The sequence below is a fragment of the Pomacea canaliculata genome, linkage group LG4, assembly GCF_003073045.1.
Source record: "Pomacea canaliculata isolate SZHN2017 linkage group LG4, ASM307304v1, whole genome shotgun sequence".
In the NCBI taxonomy this organism is placed as follows: domain Eukaryota; kingdom Metazoa; phylum Mollusca; class Gastropoda; order Architaenioglossa; family Ampullariidae; genus Pomacea; species Pomacea canaliculata.
In genome coordinates, this window is record NC_037593.1 from 23,634,943 (window position 1) to 23,659,177 (window position 24,235).

The following is a 24,235-nucleotide window of genomic DNA, read 5'->3' on the forward strand; positions in this document are numbered from 1 at the left end:
TGTTTTACAGAGTACTAAAAAAATGTCGGAGCATAGAAACTTTATTTTTTAGATAAGGATCAAACTGGAATAGCTATTAATTAATAGTATGCAAACTTCATGTTCTGTACTTCCAACTATACTGTTCTTGCATATGAATTCATGAAATATATGCCACAACATTCAATGTTAGTGCTTTCAAAGTTTTCAAAAAAGTGAGTAGATCAAAGTATACCCATAAACTACATTTTACTTATGTTTGTAGCACTTAATATGAATCCACAAGATTATCTGCTCATATATATAGTTATAACAGTTCAATTTAAAGAACTTATATTTTCCATCAATGATGAAAGCTGTACAAGAAACTTGTTTATATTTTATAATATATATAATAATATTTGATTATATAATATAAAAATTTACTTATGGAAAATACAGTATTTATATTTATTGACTAATAGCTATACTAAGTACACAATTGTGTTAACTGTGTTGCATTAAAGTAAATATTTTTTCACGGGTAAATGTATTGTTAGAAGGTCTATGTGGTGATGCAGCTGCTACTATTACTGTTTGAATAAATTCTTTTAAAACTAATCTTATGGTAATAAATGTGAAAAACTGTTTGCCTTGTCCTTAATGTATTTTTTACATTGATCATTGAGAGCAAGTCAGATAAAACTTACATATTAACTCAAAATCTATATTAACGTTGTTATAAAAGCCTAAAACATAAAAAGTTAGAAGGAATTCTAAATGATCAAAATGATTCTTATATTTTAACTATACAAACATCTCATTCCTGTTTATTTTTAAAAATGGTCCTAAAATACATCTAAATGTCGAGCTAGTCCATGTTATGTTACACAGACGACGGTAACGCAGAAACCGACTTCCTTTCCAACGAAAGCGGCTACAGTGTCCACATCACCGGTTTTAGCGCTGGACCTCGAAAATGGCACCACGTAGAAGCAAGAGCAGCAAGAATCCTCCGATTTTCAGCCATGACTTCTTTATTCAAAACCATGCAGACATTGTGTCGTGTGTTGCAATGGTGTTTGTCATCGGACTAATGTTTCAGGTCTGTGAACTGCTGTCGTGTCACATGGCAAAGAGAAATATTAGCTGTGTATATGTATATAGCAAAGAGTTTACCATATGTGTCGTCTGCTGAAATAGTTATAGACAAACTCGATAAAAGGATTTTCCAGATATCGATGGATATAATATGTGCTGAGTTGGTTATTTGTCGGTTACAGTGTTGACTTTGGATTTATTTGAAAAATACAACAAAAAAACGAAAGTTTTGTGATAATGTAAACGTAATCCACTTTTACCTACTTTGCACAACTTAATTGTGTCTGATGTTTCAGGCTACAAGTCCGGTGGCATCACTATTTGTTGCAATGCAGCACAATGTTTCACGGAATGGTATGTAAAGTAAATCTGGGTCTATGGTAGTAACAGTCTGGTGTCTAGTTCTATGACAGCCTTAGACTAAACATGCAGCGCTCATCAGTCATCAAAAGTTAAACATAATGTAGCATGATCGTTGAAAAAAAGACCTTTATTGTTTCTGAAACAGGCTAGTATTTTCACGACAACACATGCACATAAAATGAACATAGTGTTTGTTTTCAGTTTTTTTATTTGAAATATCCCCTTCCCCATTTCAGTTTGTGATAAACCATATCACACCCCATCATCTGTCCTTAAAAAGCAGGCAAAGGTAGCAGTTTATCAGAGCAATAGATGATTAGTGAAGACAATACACCATGGGGAAAATTCATCACAAAGATTTTTTTTTATTTAAACTTATTATTGACTCAATAATAAATTCAGTGGTTAAGGAACATTATACATTTAGGCCACTAACATTTATGCTTTTACAGTGTAATCAGGGAAGGTAGTTTTACTTTCCGCAAAATAGCTTCAATTTTGAGATGGAAAAGTGCTAAAATCAGTCTTGGGATGCCTTTGGTTTAACAGATCAGTGGATCAAAATCAAGCAACAACCCTGAACCCTAGATTGCTTGCCATATTAGTACCAGTATTTATATCAGTTGACATAGGAATATCTTCATCTCTTAATTGTAGATGATATACATAGTGACAAAGAAGGTTAGATATATTTTCAAAACTTTTAGGCATCACTAAGTGTGTACATGTCTGTCCATCCACAGATTCAGCTGAAGAGGAAGTCACGCTTTACACCTGGGGCAAGAAAGATGTTTTCTCTGTTTTTTTCTACTTCCTCATCTGCATCATTGTTCATGCTGTCATTCAGGAATATGTCCTTGATGTAAGTGTAAAGCATTTTTACTTCATATTAAAACCTTTTTTTCATTTGTTCAAAAGCAGTTTTAAAACTTCTCTCCATCTCAGTCTGCTTATCTTTCACTTCATATAAATTCAGGTGATCACAGCTACCTATTGGTATTTTTAAAATGTATTTTATTGATTTACATGCATTTTCATTGTTGTTTTCCGCAGATGGTTTTTGCTGAGTATGTCCATTTTTACTCTCTGAGGTCAGGAATATCATTTTTACCTTGTTCATTCACATGACTCACAAGATTTTTGCAACAATGATATGTTCACTAGATAAAATGTTAAAAGCTGTTATTTTTTTGTTGCTTTTTTCATTGATGTGGAATATACTTTTTTTTGCAGAAAATGAATCGCAAGATGCATTTGTCCAAAGTAAAACACAGTAAATTCAATGAATCCGGGCAGTTACTTGTATTCTACTTGGCTTCAGCTGTTTGGGGTGCTGACATCATTTTAAGAGTAAGTCTTGTAACTTGAGGGTTGGGGGAGTTGTGGGCAGAAATTATATGAAAAGTGGGGATGTTGACCATGAAACAAACTGCTAGTTTACTCAGTGTTTATCTGCTAGAGAATCTGACTAGCCAGAAAGGCACTTTATGCAGCAGTATATTTCCTTTATTAGGAACAAGAAGATATTTCCTTTGACTGCTGGTTACTGGGCTTATGCTTGGAGAGGATGGGTTTTCAGTGCAGATGAACAAGAATGAATACAAATTAAAATCTTTCATAAATCAATTTCATTTTAAAAAATTGCCTGTGATGGTGTCGAGAAATGTTAACATGCGTATGTGGCATGGCACCTGGTTTCATAGCTGTGATGTTCCCATTCTGTCTTATGCAGGAAGGCTATGTGACTGGAATCAGTCAGCTTTGGGAAGGTTATCCAAAGGACCATGCAGCCATTCCGTATGTAAATGTTTTGCTTACCATTGAATGGACACAAATAGCATAATATGTAGTACTGCATGTAACTGAAGTGATACTTATAAATATTGACAGTAAGCCACAACTTTTATATTATGTGCACAAGTAAACTTTTTGGTGTTGCAGATTCATGGTCAAATTTTTCTTCATAATTCAGGTATGTGATCATGGGCTTAGATCTGATTACCATTTTAAATTAGTTATTACAAAGCAGAGTTCATTCTTATTGAAAATGTATAATTTCTTAGTATGTAACTAGAATATTTTTCTTTAAATTCTATTCATGTTGCCAGAGCACGTGATTTTAACGGTCTTTTTTTTTTCACTGTACAGTGGCACCGTTCTAAGGTTTTGGGTTGTTTTTGTTTTTTTTTTTTAATTATCCATATTTTACAAATGTTGGAATCAGAATGAAAGCATTCGGTTTTGTTGAGTCTGTTGATAAAATATGCTTGCATTCCAGATTGCTTACTGGCTCCACTGCTTTCCAGAGTTGTATTTCCAGAAGGTTAAAAAGGTGAGAATGGGCTTTTTCTAAAAAGCTATATGTGTGCACATAGGTCTGATGTTAGCTATTTAGCTTCCCTATAATTTTTCCTTATATTAAAATGCAGTTTAAAAGGAAACCATGCAGATTTCCTACACAGTTTGTTTTTTTTCTGTCTTGGTCTGTCAGTAACTGATTCTTGCTGTGCTTGTGACTTACATGTAGATGTTTGTTTCCAGGATGAAATACCAGGCAGAGTTCAATATGCCACTCTTTACTTGGTTTTTATCATTGCTGCATATGTTTTGAAGTAAGAATCTTTGGGAACTTTGACTTTTTTGCTGTTGATACTTAAAAAAAAAAATTCATTTGCTAAGTAATCAAAAGTTGTCAACATTTCACCTTGATTAAAATGTTTACTACTGATTTCACCATATAATTGGAAGATGTGCTACGTACAATTGCTGGTTAAGAATGTAGACAATATGCATTGAGAATGCTGGGCTTTGTAATCATGCAAATTTCACAGACCTTTGGATGATAAATACTTTATGTTCTTTTCAGTTTTAACCGTGTGGCCTTGTGCATGTTGGTTCTGCACTATACTGTGGAATTTGTTTTTCATGGTGCTCGGCTCTTTTATTTCTCAGAGAAAACAGACTTGGCATCCACAGCGTAAGCATTTTTTTTTTTTTTCTTAGGTGTCAAGGAACTGAATGAGGTGGTTTTAAAGGGAATGGTTGATTAAGCCAATGTAAGCAGAAGCACACTTCCTGGCTACCTTGGTGGCACCTACTCAGAGTTGTTTCTCCTTTTCTATGAGGTCTTTGATAGAGCAAAAAGACAGTTTATATAAATTTTGAAGTGATTAGGATAGCAAGCAAAGTACTATAGTATTACCCTTGCACCCTGGCATGAAGTCCAAAATTAGCAACAATAACAGTAATTTTGCTAACTCTTTGATCAAATGTTTGCAGGTTCCGAGTGTTTGATGTTCTGTTTGTGTTAGTTCGGCTGGGTACTATTACACTTGCTGTTCTCACATTCTGGTGAGTATATAATCAGGCGAGAGTGGAAGGTGTGAGTGTAAGAGAAATAATAAGTTACGTATTTTTTTTAATTCTGAGAATTAGAGTAGGGTATATATATATATGTTTTGAGGTAGCTTACCATTACCAATAAATTATAGTGTTTTCTTTATCTTGTTTTCAATTATTTTTAAGCTGCATGTTGAAAAAACCTTGCTGAAGCCATAATAGAACCTGTTCAATTTTGTAGGTATGGCTTGGAGCAGACAAGCGAACCAAGCATCGATATTGTATCAGGCAACTTTAACACTCAGCTTGTCAGGTAAGATTGATTATAATCTGGTCACTTTTAAATTGGTCCTCTGTAACAGACTGCATAATAAACGGATCATAACCAGACAAGATGTTTGATCCCGTGAAGATTTTTTAAAGGCCTCGTTGGGCTGTTGGGTGTATTCTTATTCTTCCTTAATTATGATTAAGAATTTAGGAAGTGGTAACATAAAAATGTACATAGAATATATTTGTCATTGGTTCTTTGGGAGAGGTCAGATTCATTTTTCATTTTTTCACATGTTTTCATTTTCATTTACATATAATTGGTGATACAGGATCAACTGCCTGGCAGCATCTTGTCTGATGCAAGCCTGGTTGATGTGGAATTTCATTACATTCCGCCTACGCAAACTCAGAGAGCAAAGCGTTGCTAGTCGCAAAACACGCTCCCCAAGCAAGAAAAAAGCAGTGACTAAAGGTGAGCAACAAATTCCAGAACACATTATTCTCGAGAGTCAAAGATTAAGTAGATCCAATTTTACTATTAGATGGTACTAAAAAATTTCAAATATCAAGAACCATTCTTTATCTTTAAAAAAAAAAATGATTCCTTTTTTTCCTCCTTCAGCTGTGTCAGCAGATGAAGATATCAGCTCCCTTCCGGAAGTGGACCAGAATTCAGCCACTGAAAATGGCAGCTTGCGATCCCGCCCCAAAGGGAAAAAAGCACTTTGATTGGATTAGCATGAGAACGTGTGCACAGAACTACACATCATGTTGAGAATTACCTGCTTGTGTTGTTACTCATGTGGTTTATTGTAATGTTTATATGTGTACGAATGCACTATTGAATATTATGACATGCATGTGTGTGTATGTGTGTTTGTTGTATTACAATATCAGTTCTTTAGTCTATACAAATTTATCTTTCTGTACTTTGTCAGATGTATTACCTATTAGTTTTTCTTCTCTGAGCTATAAACTTTATTTCCCCAAACTTATGCTACCATATTCATTCAAGCTGTTCACTGTATTAGTTTGTGTATTCTACCATTATTTTCACTGTCTTACTAACAGTACGACAACATGGTTTGTGTAGTTTTAATGTTGCATTTGTATGTACTTGATTTTCTTCCTCTTAAAACTTGTTTCTATTGATGTTTGTGGCTGTGTATAAAAAAATTCTAAAATGTTTTTTTTTCTTTTTTTCTCAAAGAAGCAGTGCATCATTTCAGTCAAAATGTATTTGGTATGGGCGCTTCTTGTGATTTGTCCTTGTAAAGATTGCTGACTCATTTTTAAATCTCTTGCTTCCATATGTAGAGCTATAAGCAAATGCTAATGCAATCACAGCTACTTTCATTTTTTTTTAAAAGTCTTTTGTGTCAATTGGCATAAAAAGATTTTTTTCAGGATGAACAGGAAAATATCCTTTCATTTATTTTTCAAGAGTTTTTCCAGACTAAACTGCATGATCACTCAGTACTCTCGTCTTTAATAACATTAAAATTTACAAAGGAAATTGTTGAATCCTGTCTTACATTTATACTACTGGTGACTTAAACTAGGAATGGAAACTTTGCAAAACATCTGAATATAGGAAAATACTGTTGGGTTAGGATTTTAAGGGGTTTTTTGGGGGTGGGTGGGGGATATAAATATGTTAACTTTGCTGAATAAAAGACAAAATACCTTTAAACCATAAAAAATATGTGTCCTTGGTGGATGTCATAGGTTAATAGTTGATGGGCTCCAAGTTTTATCAAAAGGTCTTCTGGCAGTTCAGCTCTGCTGTTTGTGCAAGTGCCTTTCATTTAGGTTATAGGAGTATGCAAACATCAAGTGTGTGGACCTCCCACCACCAAGTAAACTCTAAATCTTTTTTAACAGAATTCCATGCTGTGTCACTTGGCAAGCTTGCCCATTACCAGGTCCACCTTTGTGAGAATATGTCATTTTCACTTTTATTAGCCCTGGCTCATTATTCAAGGCAAATCTGGAAAATGACATGAGTATTATTGTGCTTGCCCCTCCTGCCCTCTTGGACCTCAACACCACCACCTATTTTTTTTTTTTTTTTCTTTTGTAGCAAGGAGTGATCTCTGGCCAGCTATTTTTCATAGCTATAAAGGGTTTCTCCATCTCACATATCAATCCCCTTAATCTTTGTGACTAGGGTGCTGTTAGTAAGTCATTATATTTATAATAGCAGACAGTGTTATTCAATAGCTGTATGTCATGGAAAAAATTTAAATGTAGCTTGTGTTTCAATCATTTTTTTTGTTTACTGAATTCTGGTGTACTCTTGAACAGGAAAGAGTGAAAGGAAAATTGGTGTATACATTTGAAAAATGAAGGTTTTTAGATTTTTCTGTTTCTTTCTGGCATTACTTCCTTATTTCTGTCCTTAATTTTGTTAACGAGCTTTTCCTAAGTATTACAGCTTCAAACTTACTGACTTAGTGGATAACTTTATGCATCATTTAAAAAATTTTTGATAATGCTGTGGGATTTTCTTCACCTTGCCCCTGTAAGACAATAATTTATATACACTTTTCCATGTGTTTTGGAAAAGAACAGTAGAGAGCGAGGCAAAAGACATTGGAACCACATGGGCCCAACAGAAGGGGGCTACCCAAAACCAGGTCCGTTGGCGAAGTGTTGTTGCAGCTCTATGCTCCTCAAAGGAGCAACAAGGAATAAACTAAACTAGTTTTCCGTGTTTGGTCTAGTCAGTTCCCCTGACTCCCTTTTTGTCATAGTGTTTATCTGTATAATTGAAAGCTAAATTTTTAAAAATTATATTTTTAAAAAACATTTTCTATAAAATATGTACCAAAGATTAAAGCATAGTAATTATAAGTGAATATTGTAACCTTAAATGTGTAGTGATACTTCTCATTTACAGGTATTGATTACAACATAGACTAGAATAACCTTTCTTATGTTGCTAAAGGTAGTAAACATGTTGAGTAACTGTGAATTATGTTATAAAAGTAGGCTGTGTTTGTGACTTTTTTTTTTTTTAAAACAAAACATTATACAAGAGCAAGCCCTAGTTGAGCACAGCATAAAACACAAACATACTAGAGCGGGTACCACAGCCTGACCCATACCAACAGATGGGAACTAGGAACTCCTACACAGCATCAAAAAATAACAGCTCTTCTGAAGTTAGTAACAACATATGGAATTGAGTGTTGCCATAAGTTACTAAACCAGCGCACAGTTACAAGCGTAGAGCCTTTCTATCAGTAGGTAGAAAATTCCTATGGCACACTATACCAGACACATAGAGCAAAGTAAACTAAGGGAAAATTTCTGATGTATTTGGTTTTTGTTTTGTTTGTTTATATTTTTTGTGAGGAATTTAATGGTGGTGGTTTTACAGAAAATAAGATGGGTTGGGTTTTTTTCCATTTCTGTAGACTTTATTTATTCTTGTATGTTAATGTCTGGGGAAAAAAAAATGTGTCCACAGATAGGAAGAGAAGCATGATGCTTGTTGTAAACATAATGACATGCTTTTTCTTTTGTTTATCTTGTTTCTATTTTCATCATGAAGATAGTTTGGTCTTTTGTTTATTAGTCCCATGTTCTCTCAATAAACTTAAAAATTATTAAAAAAAACAGAAGGTTTATTCTGAAATTTGTCTTAAATGTTTTCAAATTTCTTGATTACTTCTGTTTTGTCTAGTCACGAGTGTCACCTGTTATGTCTAAAATGCCTTGTCCCCATCGCATTGTACAATGACCCCGTTCCAAGCTTTTAAGGTTGGCCTAAAGACCCATCTCTTTCGTGAATACCTCCAGTAGCTGGTAGTCTTTATTTCGCTATGTTGATCTTTCTTTGCACATTTTCTTTATTTTTGTTGTTTGCAAACCATGTTACTGTATTAGTCTTGCTGGGCAGTTGCCATAGAAACTGCTATACAAGGTTTTGGAATAAGCTTGAGAATTTATTAATTTTATTTAATAGGAAAAGGGGATGAAGTTCACTGTCTGCTTAAACCTAAAGGAATAAAATTTGTACCAAGCTCTGTGGACTATAGCAAATATATATCTGATAGACATGCACCAGTGAAATTCACCATCAATGAATGCACAGTATTAGAAATGTTATGGTCATGAGAGGAAAGGCAGGCACTTTATTTTGGAATGTTAATGTTTGGTTTGAAGATCATTTCCTTAAGCCACCATCCCAGTCATGCTTTGAAAACCCCAAATCAGTTTTACAAAGATTGAAAATATTTTGATACTTAAAGGGTTTTTCACATGCTGCATGCTATGTAAACATTTTTGGAATCCTTTTATTTTCCAGTCCTTTAATTTTCATGTACTTCCCCTGGCCTTCATCCCTATCTCTCTGACATGGAATGGTACACTGGTGACAGTTAAGTGTTTGTTATCAATACAATGGGAATAAGGTGTCCTGAGTTCAGATCTCATCTCAGGCAGACTGGTTTTTCACTGCATGTAGTACCTGTTGAAAAGGGTCGGCTATTTTGCCATGGTTGCTGGCTCAGAATATAACATCTCAAGCTTCCTCTTATGACTTGAGTGCACTGCTAACTGCATACTTGGAGTTTTCAGTTTTGTTGCATGCTTTTCATGGAGATTGTTTTTAAAAAGAAACTTAATGTTTACTCTTCATGGAAAACAAAATGCCTGCATCACTATGCTTGCTTGTATCTTGGAAGGTTTTTTGTTTTTTTTTATCAGACAGTTTAGAGCGTATGTGTCTCTGGAACATTTTTCCAGTGGAGTCTTGGCAATAAGCTGTTGTTAAGCATAAGTTGCTCTATGCTTGTGGTTCATTGCTATGAAGTGGTACATCTAGAAATATCGGTGATCATTAAATGTGGAATGAGCTTCTTTAGTTCTTGTACTTAATCTGAAACATCTTCCAAAAATAGGAGCTCTCTAGTGGCTGTAAGTTAATTCTTTGTCTTATCAGGATTTATCCCAGCATCAAACTTCCCATTTTTAAAACAAGTATTTGTCCACACCTATCAAGGGTGCTATGATAACTGTTCTAAATAACATTGTATTTATTTTTAGGAAAGTGTTCATATTTTAGAAATTAGAAGTGGACTGATGATAAAAGTACTAAATGCTTACTGTGATTGGGTTTACGGAATACATGTGTTCTTGGAATATAGTGTTTTCTCCCATTAAAATCTTTGCAAGTATGAAAACTAAAAATGTTCCTACAAATATAATTCTATGTGCATAATGTGAGTAAAGTCCGAGACTTCTTACGATCATTGTGAAAATCTGAAATGTCATTTATTAAGCTGAATTATAATGTTAAATGCATCAAATAAGGAAGAATATTTTTTCAGAAATCTGAATGGTTTGAAGCAAGACTGGTTCATGTTTTGGCACTTGGACAATAAGTTTTCTTTTTACAAAATAACCATGTACTATTTTTGTGTATGGTGACAAGTACTCTGGCAGTGCTATTCTGCATGAAATAAACATCGCGTAGTGTTAAGGGGCTTTATAATTTTTTTTGTTAAAGAAAGGATGAAGTCTTCATGTCTGTTCCTTAAAATGATCAGATTACAAATGATCAAAGTACAAAACCAATTTATGCAATAATTAGGCCTATCTCTGGACATTATGGCCAAGTTTAAAAGATGCAAACTTAAGTGGTTTGAGCACTTGTCAAAATTTGCAGGACTAGCAAAAGCATTCCTGCAGCGAAACAGTAAAGCGAAGTAACCAAAAACAAAAAAAGCTAGACAAGGATAAGAAGTCAACACACGAAGTCCACAATAGACTTGTCTGCCATTCAGCAGCTCCAGAAAAATGGCGGATAGCTGATGAAAAGATCGTTTATCAGGGTTGTTGAAATGATGAACAGTCACAAAACCAGCCATCCAAAATGAATGCAAAGACTGTAGATTAGACTCTATTGACTATCTTTGATGAATACCGGTGGGCAAAAAATTAAGGGTTTGATGTTGGTGGGGATGGATTCAGAGGTGCCGGATGATGCCTCTTCCACGCGTGGAGCACACGTGAGAAGGTGGGGAGTTCAGTTGGCAGGAGAGGACACTCGTCTGGTCTCACATACACGAGGTCTCAGTATGAAAGTGCTGCTCCAGGATGAGCCCAGTTGGCAAAATTGATGTCAGGGTCTTTAAGGAAGGCTTTGTAGGGCTTTTTTTTTGGGGGGGGGGGGGTCTCCAATTCTCCAAATGTGCGCGTGTTGACCACATCAGTATTTGCTGTGTTGGAGAGGTATAGGAAGTATCTTAGATGCCTTGAAGTTGCATCCCTTTACTTGGATGTGTGGCTCGCCAGACTTGCCAGGGGTAAACTGGAGCATGACTTCGGTCTTCGTGGTACTGATGGTCAAACGGAAGTCGTCACGTGCCGCTGACAGACCATCAACATCAGCGTGCATCTCGCGCTTGCTACTGACATTTATTTATGGCGCAGTCATCAGAGAACAAGAGATCCCTGTCATGACCATTGACATTAACTCTGGTCGCTACCTTTAGCCTCCATAGACAGCCTTGGAAGCTTCGTGGAATCGCTTGGAGTCATTTTTGCTAGTATAGCCTTGAATATAGTCAGCTTATCTTTTGAGTGAGGTAAGGGACGTGTCGGAAAGCCTAGTCTGTACTTTGCCGTGCACACAGGAGTATGCTTTTTTTTTTTTTTTTTTTTGTAGGTTCATTCTGGTGGGCACGGGTAAGGTGTTTTTTTACCCGACAGTAGGGGCCTGCATTTCTACATCTCTCCTCAAACCAGTCCTGGTGACAGAGGATGGCTGGTTCAAGATATTCCAGACGAACTTAGTGAATTGTATCTTGGGAGGATTCCCGTTTCTCCTCTTTTCCAGACTGAATGCAGATGATGTCCTGCAGCTTTCTGGCCACGGCACGAGAGAACTTCTGCATTTGTAGTGATCGACGATTTGGAGATTCCTTCCATTCTTCTGTCCCTGTGAAAGCAAGTTGCAGTGTCCTAAAGCTTCATATTCAGCTGCAGAGCTTTCTCCTTCCACTCCCACTGTGTGCATTTCTCTGATAGGGATGGCATCGGTGGAGCTTGTAGATCATTGTTCAGCAATAAAGTATAAGTAGTTGTGAGAACTGCTGTGAGTCTCACTGTTAAAATGTGCGTGGACAGTGTACAGACGGCAGGCACCCATATGTTTCTATTTTTGTATTTTGAAAAATGTTGCGCTTAATCTGTAAAGCTCAGCAGTTTATAATCGGTAACACCCACGTCCTGTTTCAGTTTCACTTGCTGTATTTTCTCAGACATTGCCCGCATGTTGAAATACACTAGCTTTGTGTTTGTGTTATGTAGACATTTGTAGAGGATGGGGAATGTGCGGGAAGACGTGACGTGGATGACGTTTTGTTTACTTGCAAGACACAAAGACTAAGCGAAGAATAGACAGGTTCCCGAGGTAGTAATGGAAGTGACAGAGAAGAACGATCGTCTAATCGTCTTTTGTTGGACGCAGTTCCGCTGACTCTCCTCATCACAAAACCCAGCCAATCTTCACACCCTCCCCACGTGCGATTTTTGTGTGGCGTCACGTGACTGGATCCGAGGGTTATGACGAAGGGGAATTATATTATTGACCGTACTGTACCGAAACTATCGTCTAATCAGCATTAACGACGATCTAGCAAGGGAAAGTATTCGTCATACATGTATATATATGCGGCGGTTTCGTGTCGTATTACTTCCCCTGTCTTGTAACATGTGACCAGGAACGTGTGGCACGCGTGACGTGATGTGACGCCGTAACTGTGACTCGTACACGTCCGTGACGTGACGTGACGCCGTAACTGTGACTTTTGAGTGAAAAGTAAGAGACGAGTTCTAAACGTAGACTTTACTTTGCTGCACTTTCTAAACGTGTAAAAGTTAATCAGCTCAGTAAAAAGGTTAGCTGTGATTGAATCAGGAAAACTGAACCTTGTTTATTTTCTTCTTAGTCGTGTGTTCGAGCTCACGTGTTTATTTGTGACAATTGAAGTGGCCATTATATACATTCCGTGAACCTTTTATCATTATTTTTCATTATCGAGATGTTTACTGTACCGTTTGAACGGTAAAGTATGGTTTCACAACCTGCTTTAATCTGATGCGAGTGGCACTTGTAGAATCCTTGCTCAGTAATAATTTTGTAACGGCCGTGCTGAGGTTATGTCTGTTAACTAGGTCCGTAATGAGACTACATGTCTACATATCACACTCACAGTACTGATAGTGGAGATAGAGGAGGATTCTGTTCTATACACCAGGGAGCAAATATACTGTACGTGAACGTCACAACTGAAATAACGTACGATACAGTTGGTCTGTGGAAGATTATAATACTGATAATATATGTTGACCCGCGATTATACATATTATCGAGGGATAGATATATATACTTCACACCTCTCCACGTTACCGAGAAAGCGTTTTGTACCTCACGATGAGAACATGCAGTTTGTACACTCGAAGGCTACACTCCTGGTAGAAATGGAAAGTGCGCGTGCACTTCACGGTGCATTTTAACGGGCCCTCGGAATTTGAAGATGTGGTTTTAATAAAGCCTCTTTAAAAAGAAAGTTATGCAGAGCGTGCAAGCGAGAGAGAGAGAGCGTGTGTGTGTGAGAGAGAGAAAATCTACTGGAAAAAATCCAGCTGAATGGAAAAAATGGTGTAGGTTTTACCCTCTCCTTTCTCTCCTCCACCCCATCATCCCCAACCGTGGTCTGAAGAGCGGCGAGGCAGTTAAACTGTTGAAGCGAATGAAGTGTACAGTGACGAACGCTCCGTCGTCGCTGAATGCCTCGGGGAAGAGAAGTCGAGTCACTGGAGCGTTTTTATTTCTGCCTCGTCTCTTCAAAAGTGTTTATCCCATCGCCCTATGAGCAGAGGTTCGCACGATCGTGCTGATGTTGAGTGATTTCCACCACCCCGCAACTCCTCGGTTCACAAATCGCGGGTCGTGGAGACAAGTACCTTGAGAAGGCGCCTACTCTGAAAGCTTAATGACGGCCTCGAGCTTTACGGAGACACGAACGGAACTGAACTGACATTAAAATCAAACAGGACAGGTGTATCCATGATCGATTTCATTAAGCTGTGCTGTATGGGTGAAAATTGTTGCTACGTATAATGAACTCGTTTCGTTAGGAATATACTGGAATTTAGTTTCGCTAGCTGCTATACTCATCAAGCTGCCTGAGGCCGATCTCGCGCACACACACACCTTTTGTTACATTTATCGGCAAACTTTGACCGCTTGGCCTTCAATACAATAAGCAATTGTACTTAACCTGGAGACCCAGTCCCATGCGCAGCGATAAAATGTCGCACATTTTCTAAACGGAAAGGCTTGCACCCCACCTCGGAAAAAGGTTCGTGGGAAATATTTTGAACTTTCTTCCTGACGACAAATAGTTTTTCATGAGGACTCAACAAAAGTTTCTATGCAGAGGCGCACACTGACGTTGTGACACGGAAATTAAATCATTTCTGTTTCACTTTAGTCGGCTTAAACTTTTGTTGTCACCACGCAGGTCTTCACTCCTCGCTGACGGTTAAGCGCATTAGACGGGTCGAGAGTAGACGAGGGCTCTTTCCTAAATCCCAAAGACGTAATCTGTAGAGAGCGATTCAGTTTCGAAGTAGTTTTCGTCTGCTACGCGTCTGTAGCGTGGCAAACGTCGTCGTAAGCGCGAGTGAATGAATCGCGCGATCTCAACCGTCTCGCGCATGCGCTGTGTGCTTGTTCCAAAATGGCGTCGGCCGAGAGACAGCATTAGAGACGTGGGGAAAGCAGCGGGGATAATGTGCCGAGTCAGAGCCTTGTAGTTGATCCAAGATGACAGACGGGCAAGGCTGATGATTTGTGTCGATGCAGTTCAAAAAGCGCTTCTTTTTAGTCACCATAATATGTGGAATTCTTCTGCTTATAGCATACCTCGGCGGTCATGTACATGAAGCTGTGCTTCACAGAGTCCGTAAACAACACTATGGCATCGGATTCAAAGCTCTCTCGCTTTTTCCAAGTCACAGCCTCCATTCCTATTTTGACGAGGGGGATTACAGCTTCGCCGAGGACGTGCACGTGTCGCCTTCGAAAAGACGACAGTTCATTTCAGCGGGTACGGCGTCGACGGTGTCTATCCAGCAAGAACAAGCGCCACAACAAAAGCAGCTCCACAAAGCCAAGATCGAACATCAGCAGTACTCCAAGTGTCGTATGGAAACGTGTTTTAACTTCACAAAATGTGCGAGAGGATTCCGTGTGTACGTGTACCCGCGACAGTACCCGGTGTCCAACAGTTACGGGAAGATATTGTCTAGCATTGAGGAGTCACGCTACTACACTTCAGAGCCTTCGGAGGCCTGCCTCTTCATTCCGTCCATAGACACTTTGGATCAAGATGTTCGTAGTGCTGACTACTTCGATGTGGGAAACAAACTGCAGGCCTTGCCGTACTGGAACAATGGTCAGAACCACATCATCTTTAATCAGTACTCGGGAACCTGGCCCGAGTATGTGGACGAGCTGGGTTTTGACTTGGGCCAAGCCATGATCGCTAAAGCAAGTTTTTCTGTGGAGAAGATGCGACCACGGTTTGACATTTCCTTTCCATTGTTTGCTAAAGACCATCCCTTGAAGGGAGGGGAAAGTGGATATCTCCAGTCTTCTTCAAATACAATTCCTTCTAATCGCTGTTACCTACTGGCTTTCAAAGGCAAGAGATATTTGACAGGCATTGGCTCTGAAACTAGAAATTCACTGTATCTTATACACAACGACAGAGATATTATCCTACTGACCACTTGTAAGCATGGCAGAGGATGGGAAAAGAGCCAGGATGAGAGGTGTAAAAAAGATAATGCAGACTATGACAGGTGAGTTGAAGTTTGTATTTTAAAATAGTCTTCAGTTATAAATTTGTTATAAAACAAACATGTTTTGTGAGCGCTTCAAATTTATTATCTTGCTAATGCATCCATGCAGGCACACAAGAACTGCAGAATTTGTGTAAAGAAAAACATCATGGTATAATGCAAATATTTGTTTATCGTTCTACACTACAAGTTGTAAGAGAGTGCAAGTAGTACAACAATCACACAACTGCCATTTTTGAGGGATATGTATCATTGTCTTGACCAATAATGAAACAATCTCTTTTGTAGTTTCTTTTAACTCTGTTAACATTCAGCAAAAAGCAATGCAATAACTTTCATTAACCACGACTTTGGTAGTGCAAGGGCTACTTTAAATTCAATGGAGAGTTAACAGTGCTTAACATGTTTCGTATAGTCTGTCTTCTACTGGCCATGCAGAATATGGTTTAACATCTTTGGACACATTTTGTTGGGTTACAAAACATAATTTACAAACATCATTGGTGTAGTACATGTAGGTATTGTAACTAATGTATTATAAATCATAATACATGTAACACTCTTAATTATTGCATCAGTAATTCATAAATGAGAAGATTGGGTTAAACTAGAATACAAACAAATCTCAGTGTATCTAGCCACAGTTATTTAATGTCCATAGTGGGTTGAGTGTGTACTGAGGTAGCCTGGTGACCAGAGGAGTTAATAATATTAGCAGGAGATGTTTGACATACCTTCTTTATTTGAAAGTCTTTAATTAGCAAGACAGCTCCGTATTTGCACAGGAGCTGACAGGTATATTCTGTTCATAAAAGAATTAAATGTAACAATTTTCAAGAATTGTGCTGAGGATGTGGTTTAAAATCATCCTTCGCAGTTTTATATCGGAGACATAATTTAAGACCAGTGCCAGGTGAAGGCTGGCAGGGCAGGGAATCCATCAGTGCCATAAATCGTGTCTCATTTCTAGCCCTATTTCATGAGCTGTAGTTTGCATCTTCAGTTACATAGAAATAGCTGTGTTTCTTAATCCCTCATCACAGAGCAAGCTGTTTAGTATAGTAGTAATATCTCTTTAAGGTTTATTATCAAATTAAGTTGCTAATATAGTGCTCATATTAACATCTTTCAATCTTGATACCACCTAGACTTACCATAATAAGGGGGTTGCACTTCATGTAGTTGTACCACACCATCTCAAGAGGCACGGAGAACAATTGAAGATTTCCTGATAGTCCATTAGAAATATTTAAAGGAACTAAAATGGATCTAGTATTAATGTAGTTAAAAAATAACATGATAAGGAAAGAATCTTAACAGACCTTTGAGCTATCATATTCTTTTTAGTTGGGTATTACATCCTTTACTCAACTTTTTTAAAATGCCTCTAGTAATTTAATCCAGATTTTATCATGGATCTGTACTGCACAAAGACAGTAATTCATTTAACGTGTAATTTCACACAAAGACTTCTGATGTGACAAAAGTCATCTCATTGGAGATTATTGCCTTCAGATTTATTATTTGTGCCTTTTGTGGTGCTTGCTTCTGAAACCTTGAAGCCACACATGCACTGCTCCATCGCATTGCTGTGCTTACTAGACATATTCATTCTCTTCTGTAGAGAGAATTTAAAGGTTTACAGAGTGCAGCAGGAAGAAGTGAGGGGGGCTTGACAAAGATGTAACTTGATGGAGAAAACACAGGCAGGCTGCCTAAATATTTTGTTGACTTATGACCATCAGTGGAGAATTGTCTAATTTCAGATAATAAATAGCTTTAAAAAAAAAAAAGCTATCCAAGCCTACACCCCCCTCCTTCTACAAAATTGATTTTGCACAACAAGGAAAGTGTATTCTCATTTGAGTACTAAAGACTGCCATCCATATTTTAGGTGACAGATGTTCAGCTTTGATGTGAAGGAAAGCACTGATAAAGAAGCTGTTCGTTAACCACTTCCGATAATTCATTGTCATTGCCCAGTACAGCTGGTCAGAGCACAGTAGCTGCATTCTGACCTTGTATCCCATTCCCTTGGGAGTTCAGTAGCATCAGACCAACTAGTAGTATGATTTTAGTGATAATTATTAGAAATATATTTAATAGCATGGTTTACATTTTTGAGTAGACTTTGTGTGCTTACGCATTGGGTTCTTGCTAATCTGACTTTGAACTGTAGTTGATGTGAATCAGAATATTCTCCCTGCTATCATTGTATCAACATTTTGGCAAGCTGTGGGAATGCTAACTTGGAGATAGCAGGATGGCCCCTGAGTGAAAGGGTAAAGTTAACAGTTTAAAAAGAAATCCAAGGTGGCTGGCTAGTCAGTGAAAGGGTAAAGTTGACACAGATGGGGGGAATGGCCTAAACATATTTCCTCCCTTCACAATACACATTGCCTGCTGTTTATTTTTCCTCTGACCAGGTACTGTCACATGTTCATGTCAGGAAGAATAACATGACACACTTGTTTTTCCTTCAGCGAAAAAAGCATGCATATGAATTCCTACATAGCTGAGGATAAGTCAGATGGCTTTTTTGGAGTGTTTGCACCTTGTTTTTCTTTGGACTTGAAGTCATATTTTTCTTTGTCTGAGCAGTCCAAAGGGCCAAAGTCATTGAGTGTGAGTCGTTTTTCCATGCATAAAAATGCCAATGAATTTGAGCATTAACATCTACAGAAACTGTCGTGTCAGCAAAGCGATACAGCTCTTCGTCTCAGGTACACAGTGTTTTCACATGCATACTGTGAAAGCAGCATCTTAAGACAGAAGATCGAAGTGCTTTATGAGTCTGGGGCCCTAACTCAGTTTAACTTTGCTTCTCATGATCAAGGTCAGGTCAGACAGAGAAGGACCCCTCATCTGGTGAACTGCTTGCAGTAAATACTTCTGGCCTAGCCTGAGAGCCTCTGTGCTGGCGACTCATGTAAGAAGCAGAAATTCTGTGGGGAGGTTGGTTGAGTGTTGACATAAGGCGGGCTGGAGTTTGAATTTGAGTTGTCCTCAGTGGCTGCTGCCAGACAGACGACAGTGGCAAGGTCTAACCAGCGGATGGTTGTCAGATTCTATTTATTGTGCTTGCTGATGTGTTGGAAGATGGTTGAAGGCTTGCAGCTGTCGCACCTTTGTCTAACCTACATTGTTTCTGCCAGATTGTGACTTTGTTCCTCACTTTGCTCTTAATCATTGTATGATACACAATATGCTAATGGTTAAGGCATGGTTGTAAGATTATATCCTTATCTGGTGGCAATGTTCGTGGTAAACCTGGTGTAGACTGAGCTCGGACGTGTATAGGTGGACTGCCGTCTGTTTGCCAAGACCAATTCTTAGTGTAGGTTTGTACTTACAAGTTCGTGGTCTGAGATTCGTTTTGAGTTAAAAGGCGATCGGCGTTTCAATTGACGCAAGCCTACAACTGATGCAACGAAAATCTCAAAGACATCGATGCAAATAATAAATAAAAATAGTTTAGTAAAATAATTAGATTCGATAAAAGTGCTAGTTCTTTATGAGTACTATCAAAGATAATGAATAGTACTTACAATCTTTGGTACCACGGGCGTGTAATACAATTTCATGTTGGTACTATCTCTTCGTGGATGTGTGATCTCCACCATTTCTGCTTGAATACATTCTTTGTCTCTCTAACGCGAGAGCTCAGTCACCTGTAAAATCGACGAGCAGACGACAGCACAGTTGTGCGATCTATTTCCCACTCTGAACCTACTTTGTGATCATGATCGAACCAAAAGATAGTAAGTAGTATTTACTGTCTTTGATCGAACCTTAGCCATCGTTTTTGGACTACGGTGATGAGCCGAAACTTGTAAAGCGGGACGATGTCTTCTTTGCCTTGACGTACTTTAGTGGCATCTTGCGTGCCTAACTCGCTTGAAAAATCAAGGTTGGCTTTTTCTGGAACTTACTACGAAATGTCGCCTGTTAAACTAATGGCGACAGTTGACTAGCGGCGTTTTGTTGGTAGACTAACCTTCTCCACCCCACCCCACCCCACTCGCACAATGTTTTTCGGAAAAGTTTTTATAGAAGGACGGGCACGAGTTCATTCCTTTCCTTTCCAGACAGAAAAAAAATAAAAAATAAAAAAAAATCCGCCCTTGCCCACCCCCGAGTGCATTTAGAATTCCAATGCACCTTGAGCCTCAGATTACCGAAAGCTATTGCTAAAGCCGAAAATCCGCTTTCTCCAGCCTGGGCAGGTGACCAGGGAAAGTAGTGGTGAAACACGGGGTTTCCCTGGGTCGAATAGTAAAAGCAGATAAAAGTTTGTAAAGCGCAAGCGGTTGAGTGCATTGAGAACTGTTATAAATAATTGTTAGTTGGCGTCGTAAACCTGATAAGTGACGAAAAGGCCAACAGTTATGTGTGTACGGGAGATAACCCCAGTATTTAATTTAAACGTTCAACGAATCGCGCCACAGAGTCTGTCGACGGTTACCCTCGTGTAGAAACATAGCGGGGATGGATAGGAAATGTTGATGTAAGGTTGCATCATGTGAGAAACTGACCGTGTCGTGCCACTGGTGGAGTCGGGAGTTGAGGAGGGAGTAAGGGTTAGAGTTAGTGCGGCTTTTGGTAAACGTGCCCAGCTGTCTGCAGGAACAAAGTATCATTTTGTGTAGGTGTGATCAAGTCTTCTGTGCAGGTGCAGGTTTGCTAAAGGCTTGGCTGAGAGAAGCAGTGGGGGAGAAATCGCGATCGTAACCCAGATCTTTCGCTTCAGACGGTTAGTTTGGTCACCAACTTTTGTGTTCGTCGCACTGTCCGTGTGAGACTAGCTTAAAAACAGAGGGGATCGTACTATATACACGTTGTCATTTATGTGCTTTTTCATTTCAGTAGGTATTCTTTGAACATACGCCTGGCATCTTAGTAGAAGCATTTATTCGGTCTATGCTCAAGATTTTTGTACCTCAGGGGAAGCACACTGACATCTTCCCCCCTCTCTCTCTCTCGCTCGTTCTCTCACACACTGGATCTCCAATTCGCACCTTCAGAGTGAACTTAGGGTGATGTACTTGAAATGTCACAAAAGGTGTATGCGTGTGTTTGCTCATGATCATGTTTTGCTCGCCACTACTCCATTCCAGAATGCTCTTACCAGCACTGGTGCAGTTAATCTGTTATCACAGTTTTCGTCGCTGTCGGATGCAGCGATTCGAGGCTCGCTCCCATCCTATGACTAGGTTCCAGCAGCGAAGTGCCACTTCATGGGGAAGGATCAGACGAGAAAGGTGTTCACTTACTGTATTTTTATCTGCAAACCAGTGAGGAGCAGCGTGTAGCTAATGTACGATTAGGAAACGGCAGAAAGCCTGGGTCATAATCCCCATAGCGGCGTGCGGTCCCGCCTCTGACCATAGCCACCACATTGAACGATCGGCGTGTGTTGTAAGGGAAGGTCGAACGCAGCTGTTTGGGTGCTGCTGTAAGTCTCGTACCACCCTGCCTTCCTTTTTACTGCTGACTGCACGTTTACTTGAAGCGGCGACCCGGTGACGCAGAAAACGACGTGGGTGTAGGCTACAAAAAAAAAGTGGGGTAGGGGCAGGTGTAATAAATATTAATTTCGCTGTGACGGTGGCCACTCCTGTAGTGGAGGTACTCGAGGAGTCAGCGTAATGACGCTGTTTGTGCCCTCGCCAGACAGACTTAGGCGACACGACCTCCTCTCACCGCTCCACGGTCCCCCTACCCATCCCGTCCCCGATTTCGAAGTCGTTCACGCCATCTCTAGGTTTTCTTCAGGCTTGCTCAAGCGGGGCGAGACCACTGTGCAATTCCACTGTAGGAATGCTGACGTGCGAGTTAACTTTGAGGGTAGTTACCGTTCGTTATCAGCGGGGCGGTAGTCCCACTTGCGTCATGTAGCTACCGGCTGCAATCACTATCCCACGCTTGTCCTTGCATACGAGAGGTGCCACCAGTCTGCCCATCGTCTAGTTCACGACCCACCTATTTACACCCTATCCCCCTTTTTTTTGCCAGTGTCATTCTACACACACCGCCCGCAAAGAACTGAAGGGAATAATAAACCGTAGTTGCTATGTGTAGGAATGCAAACAGAAGCATGCTGTGTGCGTGCGTGCATACAAATGTGCACATGCCCCACCGTGCTCATAAATCGGCTCAATGGACAATACAAATGTACGTTTGTGCAGGGTCATCGGTGTCTCAGGTACATCAATAGCTAATCCTCCTATGGCGACCTGACTGCGTGAGAGAGAGAATTTCAGTATATATTTCATATACCGGAACTTCCTTTAAAAAATATCAACGGCAAAGGAACGTCGAGTTGGGAGTTTATTGCTGTGACCAACTCTCAAACGGGCTCCATAAAGTAGGAAGAGTAGCTCTCCAAAAGTCCTTTAGAAAATATTCTGAACACCACTGGCACGCACGCTCCACCATACTGGCAGGTAACTGTGGTCGGCATAACTTCATGACCTGCTGAAGCCAGGCTTGCTACACAGGCCAGCCTAATCACAAACGATATGAAAGATCTCCCCGCACTGCCTTAAAGTGTTTGGGCAGTGTTTAAAAGGCGCACACAGCGAAAAGGAAGGTCGGGTGACCCGGGGTTTCACAACAGTTTATTTTAAAAGGGGTAAGGTAAACACGGTGTAGTTAATTTAATCGCGACCGTGAATTGAGTCTCTCCCACGACGGGTCTGCCAGGTAAACAACGTCATGCAGCCCCTCCAAAAAAAAAATTCTTTTGGTCACGTGACGAGTCAGGTACCCGGAATAATAGTGTGCGTAACACGAGATATTACGTGGCATGACGTTAGCAGCAGTTTGTGAGAAACTGATAGAGGACGAACTCTTTTATGGAGGTGTGAAGGTGTGTGAAGGTGGGGAGTTTCTCCATTATAGTCACAGGAGGTTGTGTAACACGAAATATATTTGCGCGTGTGTGCTCTCTCTCACACACACATACACAGTGCTCGCTGACCTTTGTCTCTCTCGTGCTTCACTCGTTACATGTGAGAGGTTTACAAAAGTTGGGGAGCGGGTTGTTGACGCGGAGTGTTAACAGTCAACTTAGGTGCGGTAAAGCCCCTCACTATGATACTTTTCCACCAGGATGGTCACCTGTCGAGTGTTTACTAGAGATGCCTGTCAAGATAATGGCCATTGAAATATCGCGTTTAATTTTATGCTTGCATGATCGTGATGAGGAAAAAAAAATACAAAAGTAAACTATGAATCCGGTTTTTAATGAGGTTTTGAAAATAAGCGGCTGGAGGATCTCCCAAGCAGACATAACACCGACAGGAGGAAAGTTCACGGAGAGGTCATGCTTCAGTCCAGACGGTCCCTGAGTTGGCTGAATTCTGCAGGTTGAACCTTTCTTCATTTCAAAAGCTGGCAGTAACATCAGAGAACCCGGTCCCCCAACCACCCCCACTAATTCCTTGTGAGGTTAGTTCGGTGAGAATCCTGTTCACGATTTCAGTTTCGTTTTCAAGTTATTTCGTCAGACACAGATGTCACGACCTGTTAATCCCTTATCATTTCGCATTATTTACTAAAGTGGTCGCCAGCCAGTTCATATGGCAAAGCTGATAAGCTACCGAATCGCGCAAAGTTGTTCTGAGTCACGTGTGACAAAACACGGGCAAAGATGGAAAGATCGGAAGAAATAGTTTATTTGAGTGTTATACGGTGAGGTTTTTTTATATAAAAAAAACAACAGAAAGTAAAGTGCAAACACTGTCTGAACAACAGAACTACCACTGAAACAACCTCGTTAAGCTGGTTCTCAGTCACCTGAAGATCAACGCGAAGGATTGAAAGGCAGGCAAGGCCACTGTTATAGAAACGTGGTTACCTGATCTCACCTGGCCTTATCCGCGTGATCAGCATTCGTTTGAGAGATGACCCGTAGGTCACAGTTGCAAAGAGAGGGTGGTTCGGTACAAATAATGAACGCAGAGTGCGGTGTAATGTATAAGCAGAAGTCATAGAAATTAATTATGTGAATTAATCAATGTTATCTTGTCCATGTCGTTTTTCTCATCTCAACTCGCCACAGAAAATTTCCCATAAATATACGAATTGCTTCATTTCTATACACCGCTTATTTTATTATTGGAATAAGAGTAACGGGTGCAACCCACACCAATGACTAGTTTATGAAAGCCACTGCCATGGTGACCCACTAACATTCATGAACTATCTAGGGGTCAGAGGCTCAAAAAGTCATCTGGGGCTAACCGGATGGCAACATTTGCTTTTTTAACCAGAGACATTATTATCGAATACGGGTATGTGATTATGCTTG

The 24,235-nt window shown here is 39.5% G+C and overlaps 2 protein-coding genes across 2 annotated transcripts in view; both read left to right on the forward strand.

The window, feature by feature from the left end:
• Nucleotides 1-851: 851 nt before the first annotated feature.
• Nucleotides 852-10,525, forward strand: LOC112561605 (translocating chain-associated membrane protein 1-like 1). The gene is made up of 13 exons (XM_025234186.1): nucleotides 852-1,063; nucleotides 1,356-1,413; nucleotides 2,166-2,284; nucleotides 2,656-2,772; nucleotides 3,155-3,219; nucleotides 3,364-3,394; nucleotides 3,701-3,754; nucleotides 3,964-4,034; nucleotides 4,289-4,399; nucleotides 4,702-4,773; nucleotides 5,003-5,074; nucleotides 5,364-5,506; nucleotides 5,657-10,525. The coding sequence occupies exons 1-13, from the start codon at nucleotides 938-940 to the stop codon at nucleotides 5,761-5,763; spliced, it is 1,146 nt and encodes a 381-aa protein (XP_025089971.1). The 5' UTR covers nucleotides 852-937; the 3' UTR covers nucleotides 5,764-10,525.
• Nucleotides 10,526-14,576: 4,051 nt separating this feature from the next.
• LOC112561913 (exostosin-1a-like) overlaps nucleotides 14,577-24,235 on the forward strand; it is a 57,110-nt gene continuing 47,451 nt past the window's right edge. The window contains 1 exon segment of the mRNA XM_025234766.1: nucleotides 14,577-15,921. Within this exon segment, the coding sequence (XP_025090551.1) occupies nucleotides 14,915-15,921 (1,007 nt within the window). The 5' untranslated portion in view covers nucleotides 14,577-14,914.